This window comes from Molothrus aeneus, chromosome 2 (assembly GCF_037042795.1).
Source record: "Molothrus aeneus isolate 106 chromosome 2, BPBGC_Maene_1.0, whole genome shotgun sequence".
Lineage (NCBI taxonomy): Eukaryota > Metazoa > Chordata > Aves > Passeriformes > Icteridae > Molothrus > Molothrus aeneus.
The window spans coordinates 34,408,859-34,426,260 of record NC_089647.1 but is presented as its reverse complement, the minus strand read 5'-3'; the positions used below and the strand labels follow the sequence as shown (position 1 = coordinate 34,426,260).

Here is a 17,402-nt window from a genome sequence, read left to right as displayed (position 1 = left end):
TCAGAGACTCTATCATGTATGTATGCAGTCAAGAACAACTTTTTCAGAGGTAGCAGGATCTTGGTCAGTGAAAAAAAATGTGCCTGTTAATAAAAGTGTACAGATTAGGGGCCCTAGTGAAAAAGTAAGATATGTGTATTGAAGAATTGTGTACCTAACTTGTACCAAAGCTTTTTATAACATCTCTAATTAACATGCTCGTAGGACTCCTTCCCAAATCCAGTGAGTCATGCAGCATCAAGAACACTGGCAACTCTGCAAATCATGTTTGATATCCAGCAGCTGAAAATATTACTGACACCCCACCCAAAAAGTGTTCTTGTGAAGTGTTTTTCACTAGAGCTCGGGGCTGGGCAAGTCCCTGGCATGAAGTGAAGTCAACACTTAAGACATGTCTTGCCAGTCACCTCACTTTATTTTATCAGTCTGAAAGTACATCTTTCTGGGAATTTCCATGGCTATTGACAGAGTTTTGGTTCCCTGTCAATCATCTGCTTCTTCCCAGAGCAAAGGTTTGGCAGCTGAGAAAATCTTGCAAGCATTTTCCATTTCTAAGGGGGAAAAAATGGAAATTTAACATATTTTCAGAAAAAGTGATCACAGTCATACAAACTTGTGTTTGGAACCATGGAGAAGAGAGGCAGGCTAGGTATTTTGTCCTTGTTCTGTCCAACAAACTCAGTATTTCCATTTGTTTCCAACTCAGAACTGTGAGCAGAATTCATTATGGCTAATAGAAATGTTTTTGCAGATGGGGAAACTGGCACAGAAAGATTAGAGGCTGTTGTTGAAACAGCCCCTCTGGCACCCAAAACAGACCATAGGAAAGGCAATGGTCCATGAAAGAGATTCAGACTATCTACTTTCCAGTTTTGCCAGACTACAAAGGCAGCTCATTTTAGCACAGGCTCCCTGTGTCTTTGTGCACAGACTTCATGCCTGAACTGGTAGGCTACTGGAACACTCAAGATTTTGAGATAAGTAGGGAGGCACCTGGACTGCGCCTATGTCCCTGGAGGGACCCAGTTTTGTTGGTTTTTTTTAAAGGCTGAACACCCCCCACTATTGAACACCACCTGCTAAAGACAGTGCAGAAATACCTGGAGATGCTGCCCACGTTTTGCTCATTAGATTTGGCTCATTAAGTCTTTATGGCAATAGTGCTTACTGTAGAAATGGGAAATCTGGGCCAAACCCTGAATCCTCTGCCTGGAAGGTCTGGAAGGGTGCTGGTGCTCTGCTTAGCTTAGCAAAGCTTCAGCCAAGCTCTAATGAGCCACACCTTCAACCCTCCTGTCAAAGCTGGGCTGCCTTGAAAGAATCATAGTACCAGAAGCAGAACAAGTGAGAAGAAACCATTTCTGGTCGTACTTCTGTGGGAATGTGGGGGTTTTGTGTCTCTTCCAGGATGGCTAATGAATCCTGACATGAGGAAATATTGGATGAAATGTTGGCCATCCTCAGGAGTGCCTTCCCATGACAATTTTCTCTCTGGTTCCTTAATCTTGTACTCTTTTCTTCACAATGGCCCAGCTAAAGCAAAAAGAATGCAAAGAATCATACAGGATGGGTGTCATCCTGGCAGCTATGAATTCAAACTACTCAAAGTGAGGATGGTGAAGAAACATGTATTTTATTCCAAGACAAGTGTGCTGCCATGCAAGTTACTGCACTGGCCTTCCATCCTTCCTTGCCACCCTTCATTCCTCCCTCTTTCTGTGGGATGCCTGTCCTAGAAGTGCACTCAGCATCTTGAATCCCCACCAGGATTACTGCTGTACAGGGCTGTTCAAAATCCTTCCCACGGAGTGTTTTCTGCTGGTTCACTCAATGTAGAGTATCAGTTCACCCTGTAAAGGCTGACCTCGTGCAATCAGTGCAGAGAACTGGGAATGCCAACAGCAGCACTTGCCTCTCTGCGTTGCCTTGGCAGCTTGGAGATCGGTGTAGCACTCTGGATCACTCTGCTGGGCCACATGCCTGCTACTAAGGCACTGCAAACCTGCACTGGTTAACTGGGTGCAGCCTGAGGTCCCCAGAGTCATCTTACTTAATATTGGCTGCCTGGGGACTTAGTGCCTAGTCTCATATTGTAAGTACTTCTGCAATGCCAGTGCAGAGGGAACTGAGCTTTGAAAAGAGAAATTCATCTGTTTCCAGAACAGCTGCTGGAGAGAGGAGATGCCCTCTGGAGGTTTCTGTCTCTCCCCATCAAATGTCAAATGAGTTTAGAAACCATTTAGATGGCTGTCATAAACTGCACACCTAACATTTATCAAGAGTCATCAAGAAAATTTGTATCACAGGTGGAGGTAGAAAACAGGTTCCTAACTGTTAAACCTGTAACCTCCTACCTTCAGGTAGAAGGATCTACCCTGCTCAGCTAGAGATTAATGTTCTCTTTGTTGAGTCCTCATCATATGAACATGAGCAAATAAAAACATCACTTTAACATCCTTGTGTATCAGGTGCTCACAGAAAGTGTGCTCTTTTTTTTTGGGCGTGTTTTTCAAATCCAAAGAGCCAATAACAAATGTGAATCCAGTTCCCCCTCTCTTACCAATAGCAATACATTTCTCCCATGCTGTATTTCCTGTTCTGATTCATTTGTCAGTGTTGCCTTGAGGAGCTTTGATAACTATAGAGTGCTGCAGCCCATCCTAGGCTGAAGAATTTTTCTCTCTCTGATGGATATCTAAATGCTATTGAAAGGTTTTTAGGTTTGCCTGAGGACACTTATTTGGATGAAAGGGGAAGGGGACCGCTGCTCCAGAGAAATAGTTTGATTCATTAGAACTTAATTTTGTTTTAATATTCTCTGCATAGTTGGAATATTAACTCCATTTAATTTCAGGATAAACCTGTAGCAATGCATATGCTTGCTGCTTTCCCTATTCCCATTACTGCCTTTCAATCCCAACTGCATCCTCTGGGCGTGGTAAAAAAGTGAGCACACACCCAAAACCAGATGGAGCCCACCCAAAAAGAGACTTTCTCATTGCTAACACTTCACATTGACTCAAAAGGAAAAGCAAATAGCAAAAAGTTCAAATATGTGTATAATTTATGTTGAATAAGAAAGGACACTGAAATATGTTTCTTCCACAGATGCAGTTCCTAAGCACACTTTATTCTTTTAGAAAAAAAAAAGAAAAAAATCGAGGCCAGATCTCATTTTTGATACTTCTTGTAGTACAGCTGGAGATGCACAAAAAGCCATGCTACCTGGGCTCTGTTACAGTGAATTGAAGTACTCTCCAGCAGAGCTGCTGTTTTCCCACACTGTGAGCTGTTGACCACATTTTCTCTACCCCCAAAAATGAGGAGCCCCCTGTTACTGACAGCTAATTAACATGCTGTCGTGGACAAGGAGCAAATATCCATTGCACAGTGCATCTGCAAAGCGGCATCGATGTGGAAGCAGAGGAGCTGGTTTTGCTTCTAGAGCCTTGGCAACCCCATACAACAGTGTCTTTTGATCCTCCTAGGCTATCGTGGTGACGGATGGAGAGAGGATTCTTGGTTTAGGAGACCTGGGAAGTTATGGCATGGGCATCCCAGTTGGAAAGCTTGCTTTGTACACAGCTTGTGGTGGAGTTGACCCACAACAATGCCTCCCTGTCCTGCTGGATGTTGGCACAGACAATGAGGTAAGACAATTTTTCATAAATCTGACATGGGGGAGAAAGAATCAAGATTAGCGCTTAACTGGGGCCAGTTCCTTAAATGTGGGGACAAAGCTGGAGACATCCAAAATGAGATGATGGCTAGACCAGCACTGCAGAAAAATGGGAAGCTTTAATTCTGGTTTGATGCATGAGGACCTTTTTTCCTTATGGGGAACTGAAATAAACACTAAATAGACTCATGGTCCCCTGGTGAGAAGACTCAGAGTCTCAGAGTTACCAGCTGGAGCTGAAAGCTCAGCTCCACCTTTCAGCATGGCAAGGTGAGTTGACAGGCTTCGTACAGGAGGTCCCAGAATGATTCTTCCTCTGGTAATTGTGAGGGAACAGGCAGATATTCACGTCTGTGTAGAGATTACTATATTCCAGAAATGGAGAATCCCTGGTGAGTGGTTTGGGAATGATTAATGTCACTGTTTTGTTAGATTACACATGTTACTGCACATGATAACCAAGCAAGAGGACTCCATCTGTTTGCAGATTCTTGCCTTATGACTCTGGCTCAGAAAGGCCAAAATGAAACATTTCAGCAATGCCAGAATGGACATCTGTGAGGATGTCTTTTTTAAGTTAATATCCTATAGCAATTTGTGATGGCCTCGGCTTGTTCATTTTTGTAAAATGTACTTGTGCTTCACATGACCCCAAACCAAACACATTTCTTGAGGGACATGAAAAATCTGGGGTATAAGAGCTTTGAGTTTGTGTATAAAGACGAGTTAATGCTGACATTTTCAGACATGCTGATGCTCACTGGACAGCTAGATTTTCTACACCTCTTTCAGTCCTGCCCCAAGCTTCTCACATTGGACCCTTGAAAAGAATGAAAGAATGCAAAATCAGTGCCCATAACTGACATTTGAGAATCTCAATTACCTCTTTGGTCTCTGGCCCCAGGATTATGTTACCCCTTTAGCATAGCAGCCTGTCATTGACTTATGGAATACACAGTGTGCTCATCTCAGCCTTATGGTCTTTCCTGAAAAGGGAGAACTCTGAGTTTGCACCCACTGAGGCTAAAGCAGGAATTAAATCTCAGTCTCTCACTTACTGCAGTCTCCGGTCAATAGAACATTGTACTTGATTTTGGATCCTTCACCTCTTCCTTGTCCTCCATGCTGATCTGCAGACCACCAGTGCTTTGAGCCTCCCAGCTGGAGCTTCTCCCAGAGGGACCTGGGTAAAAGTGCCCTTCCCATGAAAAGCATCTGATGGGGCATGTCCATCTTGCTTCTGTCTCAGCTGACAGGGGACACTAAAATCCAAAGTGGCACCAATGATTTTTAGGCCTCTGCAAGGATCAGATCGCATCAGAAGAAGGGATTTAGAGAATCAAGAGAACCAAAATAAACCTTTTTCTTCTGCCCAAGACTAGATGTAATCTATGTGTTTAGGAACTTCTCTGTGATGGCAATTTCCACATCTGAGGTTAAGATATAGAAGCCTCTGTTTTCCAGCAAGATGAACAATGTATTTCCTCACCATATAAATAATTTGTTTGCTTATTTATTTAATGGCTTTCTCTTGTGCATAAACCCAGATTAACTGAACCCTAAGCACATCCTAGGAGCATCCTGCCCCACAAGTAAACTTGTTTATCAGTGCATTAATAAGATACCTCTTATAGGCATTCATCCTGTTCATCTCTGCCCATTAACATCTGGTGAACCAAGGGTGACTCTGTTGCTAACACATGAACCTCAGGTAGAACTCAGTAAATACAGCAATTGTATTATATTTTTAGCATCAGTTGCCAACTTATCCTCCTGACAGTCTTTGTGTACACATAATACTTTGTGTACACTTTCAGCAAATCAGTCTCTTTTCAGAGCCTGGCATCTCTCAGCTTGTCTATGGCAGAATTTTGTACTCTGTGAACAGGGCCCAGAGCACACAGTGCTGTTGGAGCCATCAGGAAAGTTATGCAAATGGGTCTCCTTTCTGTTTCGTGGCCCTGCAGAGCCCTAATGTATCAAACTCACAGGAAAACCTCTTTCATCTTTCCTTCTAAGGGAAAACAGCTGTGACTGTAAAAACAGCTCTGATATTAGCATACCAATATTTAGTGCTATATGACTGCAGGACAATAAGTTTGACATGGCTACTCCTCCTCCCATGTGGATAGTTTGGTTCCTGAAATTGGGAGTTCCTTTGCAGTGACTCTCAGAGGTGTTGGCCCACCTGCCTCTGGCCAGTGTTTGTCCTGTAATTTCCATGCTGACCCAATCCTTTTTAGGTGATTTATGGATGTTGACTTAACACCTTGGAGGAATGGCCTGATTTTATGTTCCTATTGAGAACCAAAATATAAATTAATCTGTTGCATGGAAATACCTTGACTTTATACCTGCCAGATAACTGAGGTGAGTGCTAGGCATATTCAGGGCTTGGGAACAGTCTGCCATCTGATCATTGATTGTGGTCTGTGTTGTCACCTAAAAGGCCTAAATGACACATCATTTCAAGTTACATCAGGTGGTCTTCATTGCACAAAGCACTTTTTGTGGTCAACAGCTGTCCTGCCCTCAGTGCAAAATTAAGAACTGAATGCACAGTGAACACCCCCACACAGGGTCAGTTTTATTCACTAAGAGTAGGCACTTTGGCAGAGAGCCTTTGGTAGAGATGTTCTGGGGATGCAGAGCTCCATTTCCTGTGGCAGTCAAGAGCTGTTGCATCCCTCTGACTTATTTATGCTTAAAGATAGGCCATAGCTTCCTACAGAAACACTTCCTGCTTGGGAGGAGACGTGTGAGCTGGCATAGTAAGTGAAAGTAATATGACTTCATCAGACAAAAATTTTTGGTAGGCTGGGACATAAATCTCTGTCCATCCGCAGAAGAGACGATGTCAACAGAATTGCTTTGTGTCCTAGGCTCTCCTGAATGATCCACTGTATATTGGACTGAAACACAAGAGGGTTCGTGGGAAGCAGTACGACGAGCTGATGGATGAGTTTATGCAGGCAGTAACCAACAAGTAAGTGGGGTTATATACATGGCTCCTCCGGGCTGCTTCCATTTAAGAACAAATGTTGCAACTCCTGAAATAAACATCAGTATAATTGATCATCCAAGCAAAGGAAGGTCATTTCAATGCAAGTCTCCTGGGTGGTCTGCAAATGATTCTTTGTGCTTGAACACTCTGTGTCAAAAATATTTGTCTTCAGAGAACTGAAATGGGACTGACTATTTATAAGCATTTCCTATCCACATAGGCCAGAGGTGTCAAATATATGTCCTGTGGGCTGGATCTGGCCTCTGTCATGTATTTATGAGCCTCATTCAGCATAGTCAGAACCTAAACTTTGGTTTGTTTACACTTTAGAAAGGAAGTTTCTAGCTCTTACCATTGTGAAGAAAATAATCTAAATGGAAATGGCCTGTTCCTTCACAAAGACTGGAGTATGCAGACTGCTTCGCTATGGCTTTGTCAAAAATAGGAATTTTCCTGCTGGCATTTAAATCTGTGGAGTGAGAAGACCAAGATTATAAGCACTGTCCTTTAAGTGTGGGACAGACCAGCTGCATACTTCCCTTCATATTCACTCACTGGGATAGAGGGTCTCTGATGTACCAGGAAGTTTAATATGGGAAGAGCAGAACTACCACCCCAGCCCTGTGCACGTCTCTCTGAAAAATAACAGAAAATGTATTAAAATTTCCATGACTATCCAAAGAGATTATCATAAGAAGGAATGTGAGCTCAATTGTTAAGGAGAAAAGACTCATATTTGGAAAACTACAAGCTCCTAAGCAGTTTTTTCTTGCCTTTCCTAAAACCACAGATGATACTGATAAGGAGCAGTAGAGAGCTGCAGTGTCTGCCTGATTGCCAAGCTGCTGCCTGTCTTTTCTTCCCAGGGAAGGAGCTATGTTTGACCCTCCCTCTGTGTCTCCAGGCAGCTGTATGTGTGTGTGTTCCTGCACAAAGGGGAAGGAGTGGGTGGTACATGTGTCATCACCTCACAGTTCCCTGTCTCCCTGGAGGCAGGAGGCACCATGAGCAGTGTCTGACACAGCACCTGCCCATCCACTGAGAAGGATGGGTTTACACATGGTGTGACTGCCTTGCTGACTGTGGTGAAGGAAATAGGGACAGAAATGCAGAGGACTATCCAGTCACAGCTGAACCTCCCTTATATTTGATAAACAATCTTGACTGAAATGTCATTTGATTACATTGCAGTATTATGTTAGATGCTTTGTGCATTATCTAGTGGGAAGAAATTCTTATAGGCTATAAAGCTGGTAAAACAAAACCAGGAAATCACAAGAGACAAGTAGAAATTATTTAAGAGTCATCAGAGTTGATTTGTGGGGTTTTGTTTATTTTCATTGTAGTCACTAATTAGTCCTTCAGGAAAACCCAATCCTGCGTTTTTTCTGGCCAGAAGACCATGGGAGTATTGCAGTGTTGGTGTTGATGATAGGATGGGAACAATAGAATGAGAAAGCAGATTATGGTCTCAGCCATCATAAATTTGGCTCTGAGATTTATGCTTGTGGTGTTAAATGCAAAGCTCATTGCACCCACTAAAGACAATTTGCCTTTTCTGTGGTTGCTATTGGAGAGGAAGGATTGGCTGTTATTTTCCTGTGTTTAGTTTACATGAGCTAATCTCCACATTGAAAGGAGAAGACCATGAAACAATGAACTCTTATCTTGGGAGGCTGTGAAGTCATGTCTAATGCTTTCATCCAAGTATTGGTAATCAAGTTCCTGGGGCCCCTGTCCCTGCTTTTCTATTTCCCTTAACCAGGATGAATTCCTTGAACACAGTAAGGCCCCTGAAAGTTCTCAGCAAGGTGGAGCTGGGAAATTCTGCTTTGCACTTCGCCATTCACATCTGTAAAGTATTTGGAGATCCTAGAGCAGAAGGAGCCATTACCCTATATTATCATCCTGACCACCAGAATACTTTAAAGCATTGTTGGGGTGTGATCCTTATGCATTCTGGACTAGTGAATAATCCTGCTATTAGCCTGGGTTTGGCAAACTCATATGAAGCAGGTTCATTTGGTTTCAAATTTCCACTGGAATGATTGGATTCAACCCAGTAGGAGCTCTTGCTTCTGTTACAAAAGGAAGCAGAAATTGTTCAGAGGGTCAAGAACATGCTGCTTTATTGTAGCCTGCTTCCACTTCTGAGGCAACCCGTGAGTATGAGCTGCTGCAATGTCTTATGCAAGTCTCTAATGTCACAGGCAAATTCAGTTACTTGGGGAGGAACCTTTTGGTTTTTTGCCACAAATCCCTTGCAATTTGAGGGTTTCCTTTTCATCTTGATATTCATGCAGAAATTCTGTCTACTTCCTGAGGGTACTTTAACTTCTCATGGAAACCATTTGTCAGTCCCTCTGCAGGGGTACCTCCCAGCCTGTCAAAGCACTGCTGGCTCAAGAGACATTTGTCACTGAAGTGGAATGTGTTGGAGCCCACAAAAAAGTCAAGGGAATGAAGATTTAATCTTGTAATGGAATAATAATATCAAACAGATGTCACATTTCTGCTGCTGGAGACCCATAGAGTCAGTAGAAAGGACTCCTGGTCTCATAGTACCCACCTGGTAATGAAACAAGGCGTGTGCCAGAGGCTTCAGAATTAGCAGTTCCAGTATTTTGAAATAAAGCGTTGGCACCCTGGGCAATTTTAGGAAGAAAAGTTCTTTCTGGAACAGCTGGATAAATTTTTGTGTTTTCCTGCTGCCTAAACCACCATTCATTACTCTTTCACCTAAAACATGTGAAACATGTAAAATGACTAAGCTCTTTAACAACAGCTCTAAGCTATGCCTTTTACTCCTCTTGGGAAGCAACTACATGCAAAATTTGGCCCATTGAGCCTACCTGTGTCTGAATGAAGCAGCCTGACAAATTGCTGTTTTCTCACAGTGAGCAGCAATATGCTTCACATGGGAAAATGCACTGCTTCAGTTTTCCATCTGCTCAGTTACCGTGGCAAAGGACAAGTCAGTCTTGCTCTTAACCTGGTACATTTCTTTAGGCTGAAATAAGTATTCACATTAAGTGTCCAAGGATTATAATCAGAATAAACCCCAGAGCTTCTGGGGCTTGAATATCTGATCAAATTAATGCTTGTGTAGCTTTCATCATGCTCCAAGGGGGCAGACCTGTCCCAGAACTCCAGCCTCCATTTAGAGCTCTAGCCTCAGTCACTGGCTGGCAGATGTGGAACGTGCAGCCTGAGAGACTACGAGATGCAGGTCCCCACACCAGCAACCGTGTCAGAGAAGCCTCACTAACCTGTCATAACTTCACTCCCCTTTTCTTTCCCATCAGTGCTCATTAACAGAGTGACCAGGGGAACAAGCTTACTGGGCCATAAGGCAGAGCACTGGAGGCATCAGGAGATCAAGTGTTCAGTTTCTCAGATGGGAAAAGAAAGATACCTCTGCTGAGTTTCTTTTCCCTTTAAATGTTGCATACCTGATTTCTCTTTGCCTAATGCCTTCCCAGTACTTTTACCCACAAACATACCAAGTCTGGTCTCACGTGCTCTTCAACAATCAGAACCCACCTCTGTTTCAGCAGTTCTCCAGGGTCATGGATCACAAATTCACCAGGACTTTCCAGAAACAAAATCACCAGTACAGGTATGCCACCATGTTATTTCTTCCCATGCTCTGGTTAACTTGGCTAATTGATCCTGAAAGATTAGACTTTATTTTCTAGGCACCAGTATCTAGGCACCGATGGGCTTCAAAAACCCTCACACATGCTAATACTCAAAGTCACTCCCTAGCATCTGTGTGTCTGTTAGGAGGCCTGCACACCATCACTAGTGCCCTGGGCATCGTGTAGACCAGACCCAGCCCTCATGGAATACAAGGTGGATATTCTCCTTGCCCATCTGCCCCAGTTACCATGGCCAGAGGGACTCTGACAGCATTCATGAGGGAGGAGTGATGGAGGTGGGAAGAGCCACCCCAGCTGTCCATTGTCCTGGCTTGATGTGAGGTAAGATCATCAGCCAGCATCTGTAATCTGCTTTAAGACGCTGGATGATATTTTAAATCAAGGAACAATATTTAGGTTTCATTAGCTTGATTTTCTGCTACTGAGGAATGACTGAGCTCCAGATATGCTGCTAGGGATCAACGTGGCTTTTATTACCCTGAGTTCAAATCCTTTGGGGTAACCCAGTTACAGATGTCACAAAGCCCTCTGCTCTGGGCTTTTATCTGGGATTTTTCACGCCAGATGAACCACAGCAGTTTCAGTAAGATGCAGCTGGAGAACCTTTGTGCAGAAGGTACAGGGGGAGGCTCTCTTCCTTGTTGTGTGCCAGAAGGTAGCTCAAGGCTACATCTGAGGGTCAGCTCTAATAGGGTTGCATCTCCTGCTTTTGGTCTGCTCCTGAGAAGCCTTGTAGGTCCAGCTGCAGTGCTTCCTCTTGCCAACTACAAGCAGGATGGTGTCATTTTGCATAAAAGCACTAGAATGCTCAAAGCAGCCATTAGTGCTGGTCTTAGTGCTTCAATGTCACGAGATTGGATGTGCAAAACAGTTGTTTGGAGGTTTTTCCTTAAAAAAAATATAATGAAAGTTGACTATGAACTTTCAAGATTCTTTTTTCCCCAAGAACTTGGCAATCTATCTTAATTTCATTTTGCCCCTCATCCTGTTTCTAACAATAGCTCCTAGCAGATGCCCTGGCATATGACTAAGAACAGAAATCCTTAGCACATCCCCCAGTTTCCAAAATGTACAATTCTGGGATTTCCTGATACGTTTCTGCTTCAAGGGGTGCTTTTAGTGACACAGCACTCCCTGAATCCACAGCAGGCTCTGTGCCTCAGAGCATGGTGCCTATGTTTATGTTGGCAGAAACCCAGTGAAACTCCTGCCCAATGTTAAAAGTGATCTGTAGCTAAGATGATAGTGAGGCAGGCACCAGGTCCTGTTGGGTTTGTGATGCAGCTCCCTAGCATGGGATTTCTTAACCCAGGACCCAGAGTTCCTAAGTTTGTATTGGCTCCAAGGTATCCCTGGAGCCTCCTCTCTTCCAGGCTGAACAACCCCAGCTCTCTCAGCCTGTCTTCAGTAGGAGAGATGCTCCAGCCCTTTGATCATCTTCATAGCCTCCTCTGGACCCACTCCAACAGGTCCGCATTCTTCTTGTGTTGGAGTCCCCAGAGCTGGATGCTGCATCCAGGTGGGGTCTCAGAAGGGACCTAATCCCCTCCCTTGCCCTCCTGCCCACATTGCTTTGGATGCAGCCCAGGACACAGTTGGCTTTCTGGGCTGGAAGCATTTTCAGTTCTCCATCCAGCAATACCCCCAGGTCCTTCTCCCCAGGGCTGCTCCCAGCTGGCCTCTGAGGAGGTGCCTGACCAAACTGTGGCCTGTAGCCTGGAATTGTATGGCAGAGTACTGCTGGTCTGATGAGAATTGTTACTATGATACTGACAAGTATCATAGTAACAATTTAATGATAAGATTGGCTTCAGGACACTGGAGAGACTCAGGTTCTAGCCTTGTTTTACTTGCTTGAGTGGACTTTGTTTTTCCAATCTTAAATGCTGAGCACTTGCCAAGCATGGTATTTTTCTGATGATGGGCTTCTTTACAGATAACTTAGTTTTTCTTGGAAATCAGAATTTGGTTGCTGGTGTTTCAAGCAGGAATAAGATGACAAGGGCAAGGACAATTCGTTTCTTCTCTGCCTGGTTTTATCTAAGACTATGGAAAGGAGTTGCAGCAGATTCCTTGCATCATGAATGGCTGAAAACAGTGCTGTAAAATTTTAAATTCAGACAAGGACTGGAACTTCTTTCTTATGATTCTTTCCATAAAGGAGCAGGATTTTCTTGCAAATACCTTTTTTTTTTGCATGCATGCATGTAAGAATGTATTATATTCCCTCCTCGTTGTCAAAAAAAAAAAGCCCTTTTGATACTGGTCAGCAAAGGCACTGCACAGGTCCTCAGGCCGCCCTTGAAGTTCTGACTTGGGCAGTTTTGGTCAGATGCTTCTCAAATGGTAACTGCTGCCTCATTAATTTTTTCCTCTCTGACCTCAAGGCATATAATGAGTCTGAATGAACTCAAAGAGGTACATACAAAAGAGGATGAAAGAGAAAATTGCATATTGAGATTGTTTAGGCAACTGAGAAGTCTCTTGAATAATGAATCTAAAAGCAATGTAATCATTGCATCTTTTCTGGGATTCATGGTCTTTTGTTCCACATTTTTGTTCCACCACTTGTTCCAGCTGGTCATCCAAGGGAAATGTGTATCATTCTCTGCAGGGGATACAGACTTTGCTGAGAACATCTTTTCTCTTGGCACAGCCATGTAGATCTAGGTGGAGAGTAACAGTACCAGAGCAACAATACAGCAATAAACAAAGCATGAATCCGATGTTTGTGTGTTTCCCAGGGAAAGGGATCAATTCTTAATACAAATTTCCAGGTGATAACTTTTATAATAGGCTTATTATATTATATGTGTTTAGCTCTTAGAGTCATCCTTCATAAGGGTGACAGTTTGTACTATTATTTTAATCCATAGTGTATTGTTTTATTGAAAGTACTGTTTGTACAAGATTTGCTAGGCAAAGGCTGGAGATTGGACTAAAATGAGTGTATGGGACCATTCTATAAAGCATTTCCCAGTGAGGCTAATTTCACAGGAAGATTTTTGCAAGATGTGAGAGCCAGAATTTGGGTCATAATTATTTGTGGCACAAAACCATGAAATAAGCAAACTAATGAGACAGCAATATAATCTTTGCCTGAAAGACTGGTGATTTTTTTTGGAAGAGCAAGAACTGGCAAAGTGTATCTTTTTGTTTCCAATTCTATAAAATGGGTAAATTAATTCCAGAGGTGGCAGAGAACAGGATCCCCCAGATGGTGGTCTGGCAGCCAACAGGAGACATGGTGACAGTATTAAATAATGCCTCTTGTAGTGTAACCAGTTACAAGTTTCAGCATGTCTGAATTCTTTCAAAAACACCTCCATCCAAGGATCCTTCTTGACAGCCTACAGATGTAAGAATGACTCATGAGAGGAAAGCTCCAGTTCCACAAGGAGACATAGAACTGCAGAGATCCCACAAAATGCAAACTGCAGCGTGCTCAAGAGGAATGGCAACGCTTTGAGCCCAAAACCATTAAAAAATACAACTTTCCCTTTTTTGAAAGGGAGATAAAGAACTGAGAAATGGGAGAAACCACACTGGACCATGACACTTGCTCAGTTTCAATGTACCTTGTCAGTCTCAAATTCTGATAGTGTACATTTAAGCTTTCCTTTTAGATAAAGGCAGTCAGATCCTGGCTGTTTAACTACTCGTGTCCTGTGCCAAGAAGATCATAGAATGCTCTGGAGAAGATGAATCATTGACAGTCAGGATGAGATTGCTGGAGAGAGCCAACCTTAGCTTGCTGTGCCTTTCCTGGACTGGAAAACATTCAGTCCTGATGTGACCTGCTGATCTGCTTCCAAATCTCCTTCAGGGCTCTCAGCTGAAAGTTAGGAGATGAGTCACATGGATCAGTGGAAGAATCCATGAGAACTGACAACAAGCCAAGCAGGCTGACCTCAAGAGTCTCTTCCTATCACAGCAGTTTTGAAGATTCTCTGTAGGGCCAGCATCAATTCTTGCTTCAAATTTAAGAATATTTAAATGCTTGGAAGGGATCTTCTGAAATCCTTGTTCAAATATTCACTTTATGAACACTTTTTCTATAAAAGTTATCCTGCACCTGTAGACAGCAAATATGTGAGTACTAACTGGGACTGTATTCATATCAGATGTCTCATATTAAACAGAACAGAAGGTTCAACAAAATCCTCATTAAAAATGATTCCTCCAAAGGAATTAATTAATTTTTGTTTCTTAGTGGGAAATACAGTGTTTCCAATTAAACACAATTTTGCAAAATCAGTTTTCATTTTAAAACACTATGATGGGGGGAAACTGGCCAGTATAATTCACTTCATCAAGTACTTTTGTGCTTGCTGACAGGGGACCACTTGGTTTCTGCAGATATCACCAAAGAAATTGCAGACATTGAAGGGCAGCATAGTATTGCAATGAAAGGGTGATAAGCCAGTGACCTAAGGTGCATGACATATATTTAAGATGCCCCCAACTAGATCTTCCCAACTGTGATAATTAGATAATATTAGATTACCTCTCCTAATTTAGATGTCTAAAGTTAGATATCTAAATTTAGGTTGGTCATCTTAGTCTGCCTTCTTAGACACTCTGAAGAAAGAGGCATCTCCAGAGATGTCATCTACTTCCATTTTTCACTCAGACTAGTTGAAAGAAGTTGCTACTGGATATGCCCTTTCTCTCCATGGTTTGAGAGGGCAGGCAGAATTGTCCAGCTGGGCAATACACAGCTGGCCATTACACAATCAACTTTTAGTTAGGTAAAGGTAATGAAAGAAATCCAATTCTGCACTGCATTTTATTGGCTGGATTCCAATACATGTAGCAGCTCTCAGGACACCCTTTTCCTTTGCTGTACCAAGTATTATCCACCTTCTTACCTGAGCTGGACCTTTTCTTAGCATTGTTTCATATTAAAGGACTTCTGTGCTCCAGTCCCAAGTTGGCTACATTTTACTTTTGGGTGCAACCCAAACATTCTTTGTAGAAAGTTCTGAATTCCTTTGGGATGAAAAGAATTACACAAACATTGAGATGCTGGCTGTGGAGTAGGGACAGTAGAGCTGACTCATAATGTTGATGCTCACAAAGATCTTACTGCACGTGGCCCCAGCAGCTGGTTTGTTCAAACTCCTAAGTTCATCTTTAACCTGCTCTGGTCACCCTTGGATGGAGCACAGCACGCAGTACCAAAGTACCACTAGAAAAGGGCAGCAAGATCAACTGGTAGATTTCTAAGACAACTCAATAAGTCAGCTGCCTAGCTGGGTTTAATTTCAGTGACTTTGGGTAGCACAAGTTCTTTAAATTTCTCTCAAAACTTCAGTAAGGTGAGTAGCCCTTGAGGACTAAGATCATGATCTGAGATTCCCATCTTTAGCTGTGAATCCAAAATACTTGGTTCTGTCATTAGAGGCATCCAGTCATTGGGTCTTACCATGACGAATTTGTGGTCTTTATGAATAAAAACTTTAGTATTCATGTTATTCAAAGGCTCACATAAGCTCAAAAATGGAGTTCATATTTCAAAGGCTCAGTAGATATATTGCAGTGAAAAAGAAACAATCTTCAAAAAAATACCTTAGTGAGAAGAGCACACACTGCAGCACTGTCCTGACATACTGAGAGGCAGAAAGAGAAATGAAGTGTTTATGGGCTACCATTCTTCTTTTGTGCTTTGCTTAATAAAACGAGATCAAAGATGAAAATAGAAGTAACTTATGCACTGTCCCATGCTGCAGACCACAAATGTGAAGTGAGGGAGGAGCTCACAGAGCTGGTCACACGTACATTAATGCTGGCTGCGATCACTGATTTTGTTAAGCAAGTCAGTAATGTTACTTCCTTGGTGATACCAATAAATAAGACTGGTGTTAGATAAATAGTTTCTATAACAACTGAAATTGCATAAAAATTTGCTAATTATTTGCTGTGAGATATTGGCAGATGTTCTGGATGCTGTGTCACCTCCCTCTTAGCCATGTTTTCCTTACACATCCAAATAATGAATAAGAGGAACATCCATTAGCAAGCTGACCTTCAAGCAGACCAGGTTGCTCAGAGCCCCGTCTACGCTTACCCTGAATGTTACCAGGGATGGGGCATCCACCACTTCTCTGAGCAACCTGTGTCAGTCTTTAACCACCTCACTGTAAAAAGTATTTTCCTTACATCTAGTTTAAATTTACCCTCTTTTAGTTTAAACCCGTTACCCCTCATCTTGTTGCTACAGGCCCTACTAAAAACTCTATTCCCATTGTGGTCCTTTTCTAAAAGCAAACACAGAGAATGGGAAGCAAGTGTTAGAGCCAACACTTGTCCCTTTGTGAGACCAGGGGATTATCAAGTGAGAGATTCTCAGGATGGAAAAATAAAGGAGAATAATGCATGTGCTTATCCTTGTCCCCTTACTGACAGATATAATTGAAATGGAAAATAATAATAATTAAAAAATCAACGCCCTTCTACAAGAGCCTGACTGCCCACACTGTGAGTGCCATGAAAAGGCCTTTTCACAACAGAAGCCTCAGTTCTCAAATGAAGTATGTTTTATCTGTTTCTACACTAAAGCATGGGTGTTCTACCTCAGATTTCAGTGGCAAAGGAGGAAAGTCTGAATAGAAGATAGGTAAGGTGATGCTATGTCTAACAAAGTGCAGCTATTTAGAGCCCCTTCACCTGCCTGCAGCCCAGAGGTTACTAATAGTTGCATTACTCATTCCCTGAGTTTCTCTCGCTGCTCTAACACATTTATGTGTGAGAAATGAGTAATTATGGCCCTTTTAGATTTTATTTGCAAAGCTTTAATGCAGCCTAGAATCATACAAACTGCTGAATGTGTATACATACGGACTAGTCTGAATATTACCCAATTTATAAACTGCACACTTCTCCTTGAAATTGCTGGAAATTATTGGACAATTATGGAAAGTTTGCAATTATTTCCTGGCTTTTCACTCTACAGGTCACTAGCTGTCATTGCCTGCTGGTTTCCTGCTAAACAACTCAGTGGATAAAAACATTTCCAAAGCACAGAAGTGTGGCTGTGAAATCACACCATGAACCA

At 42.5% G+C, this 17,402-nt stretch overlaps 1 protein-coding gene across 1 annotated transcript in view; it reads left to right on the top strand.

Annotated features, from left to right (window-relative positions):
- ME3 (malic enzyme 3) overlaps positions 1-17,402 on the top strand; it is a 117,491-nt gene that overhangs the window by 82,876 nt on the left and 17,213 nt on the right. The window contains exons 5-6 of the mRNA XM_066544697.1: positions 3,489-3,650; positions 6,562-6,665. Of these exons, the coding sequence (XP_066400794.1) occupies positions 3,489-3,650; positions 6,562-6,665 (266 nt within the window). The remainder of the gene's footprint in view (positions 1-3,488; positions 3,651-6,561; positions 6,666-17,402) is intronic.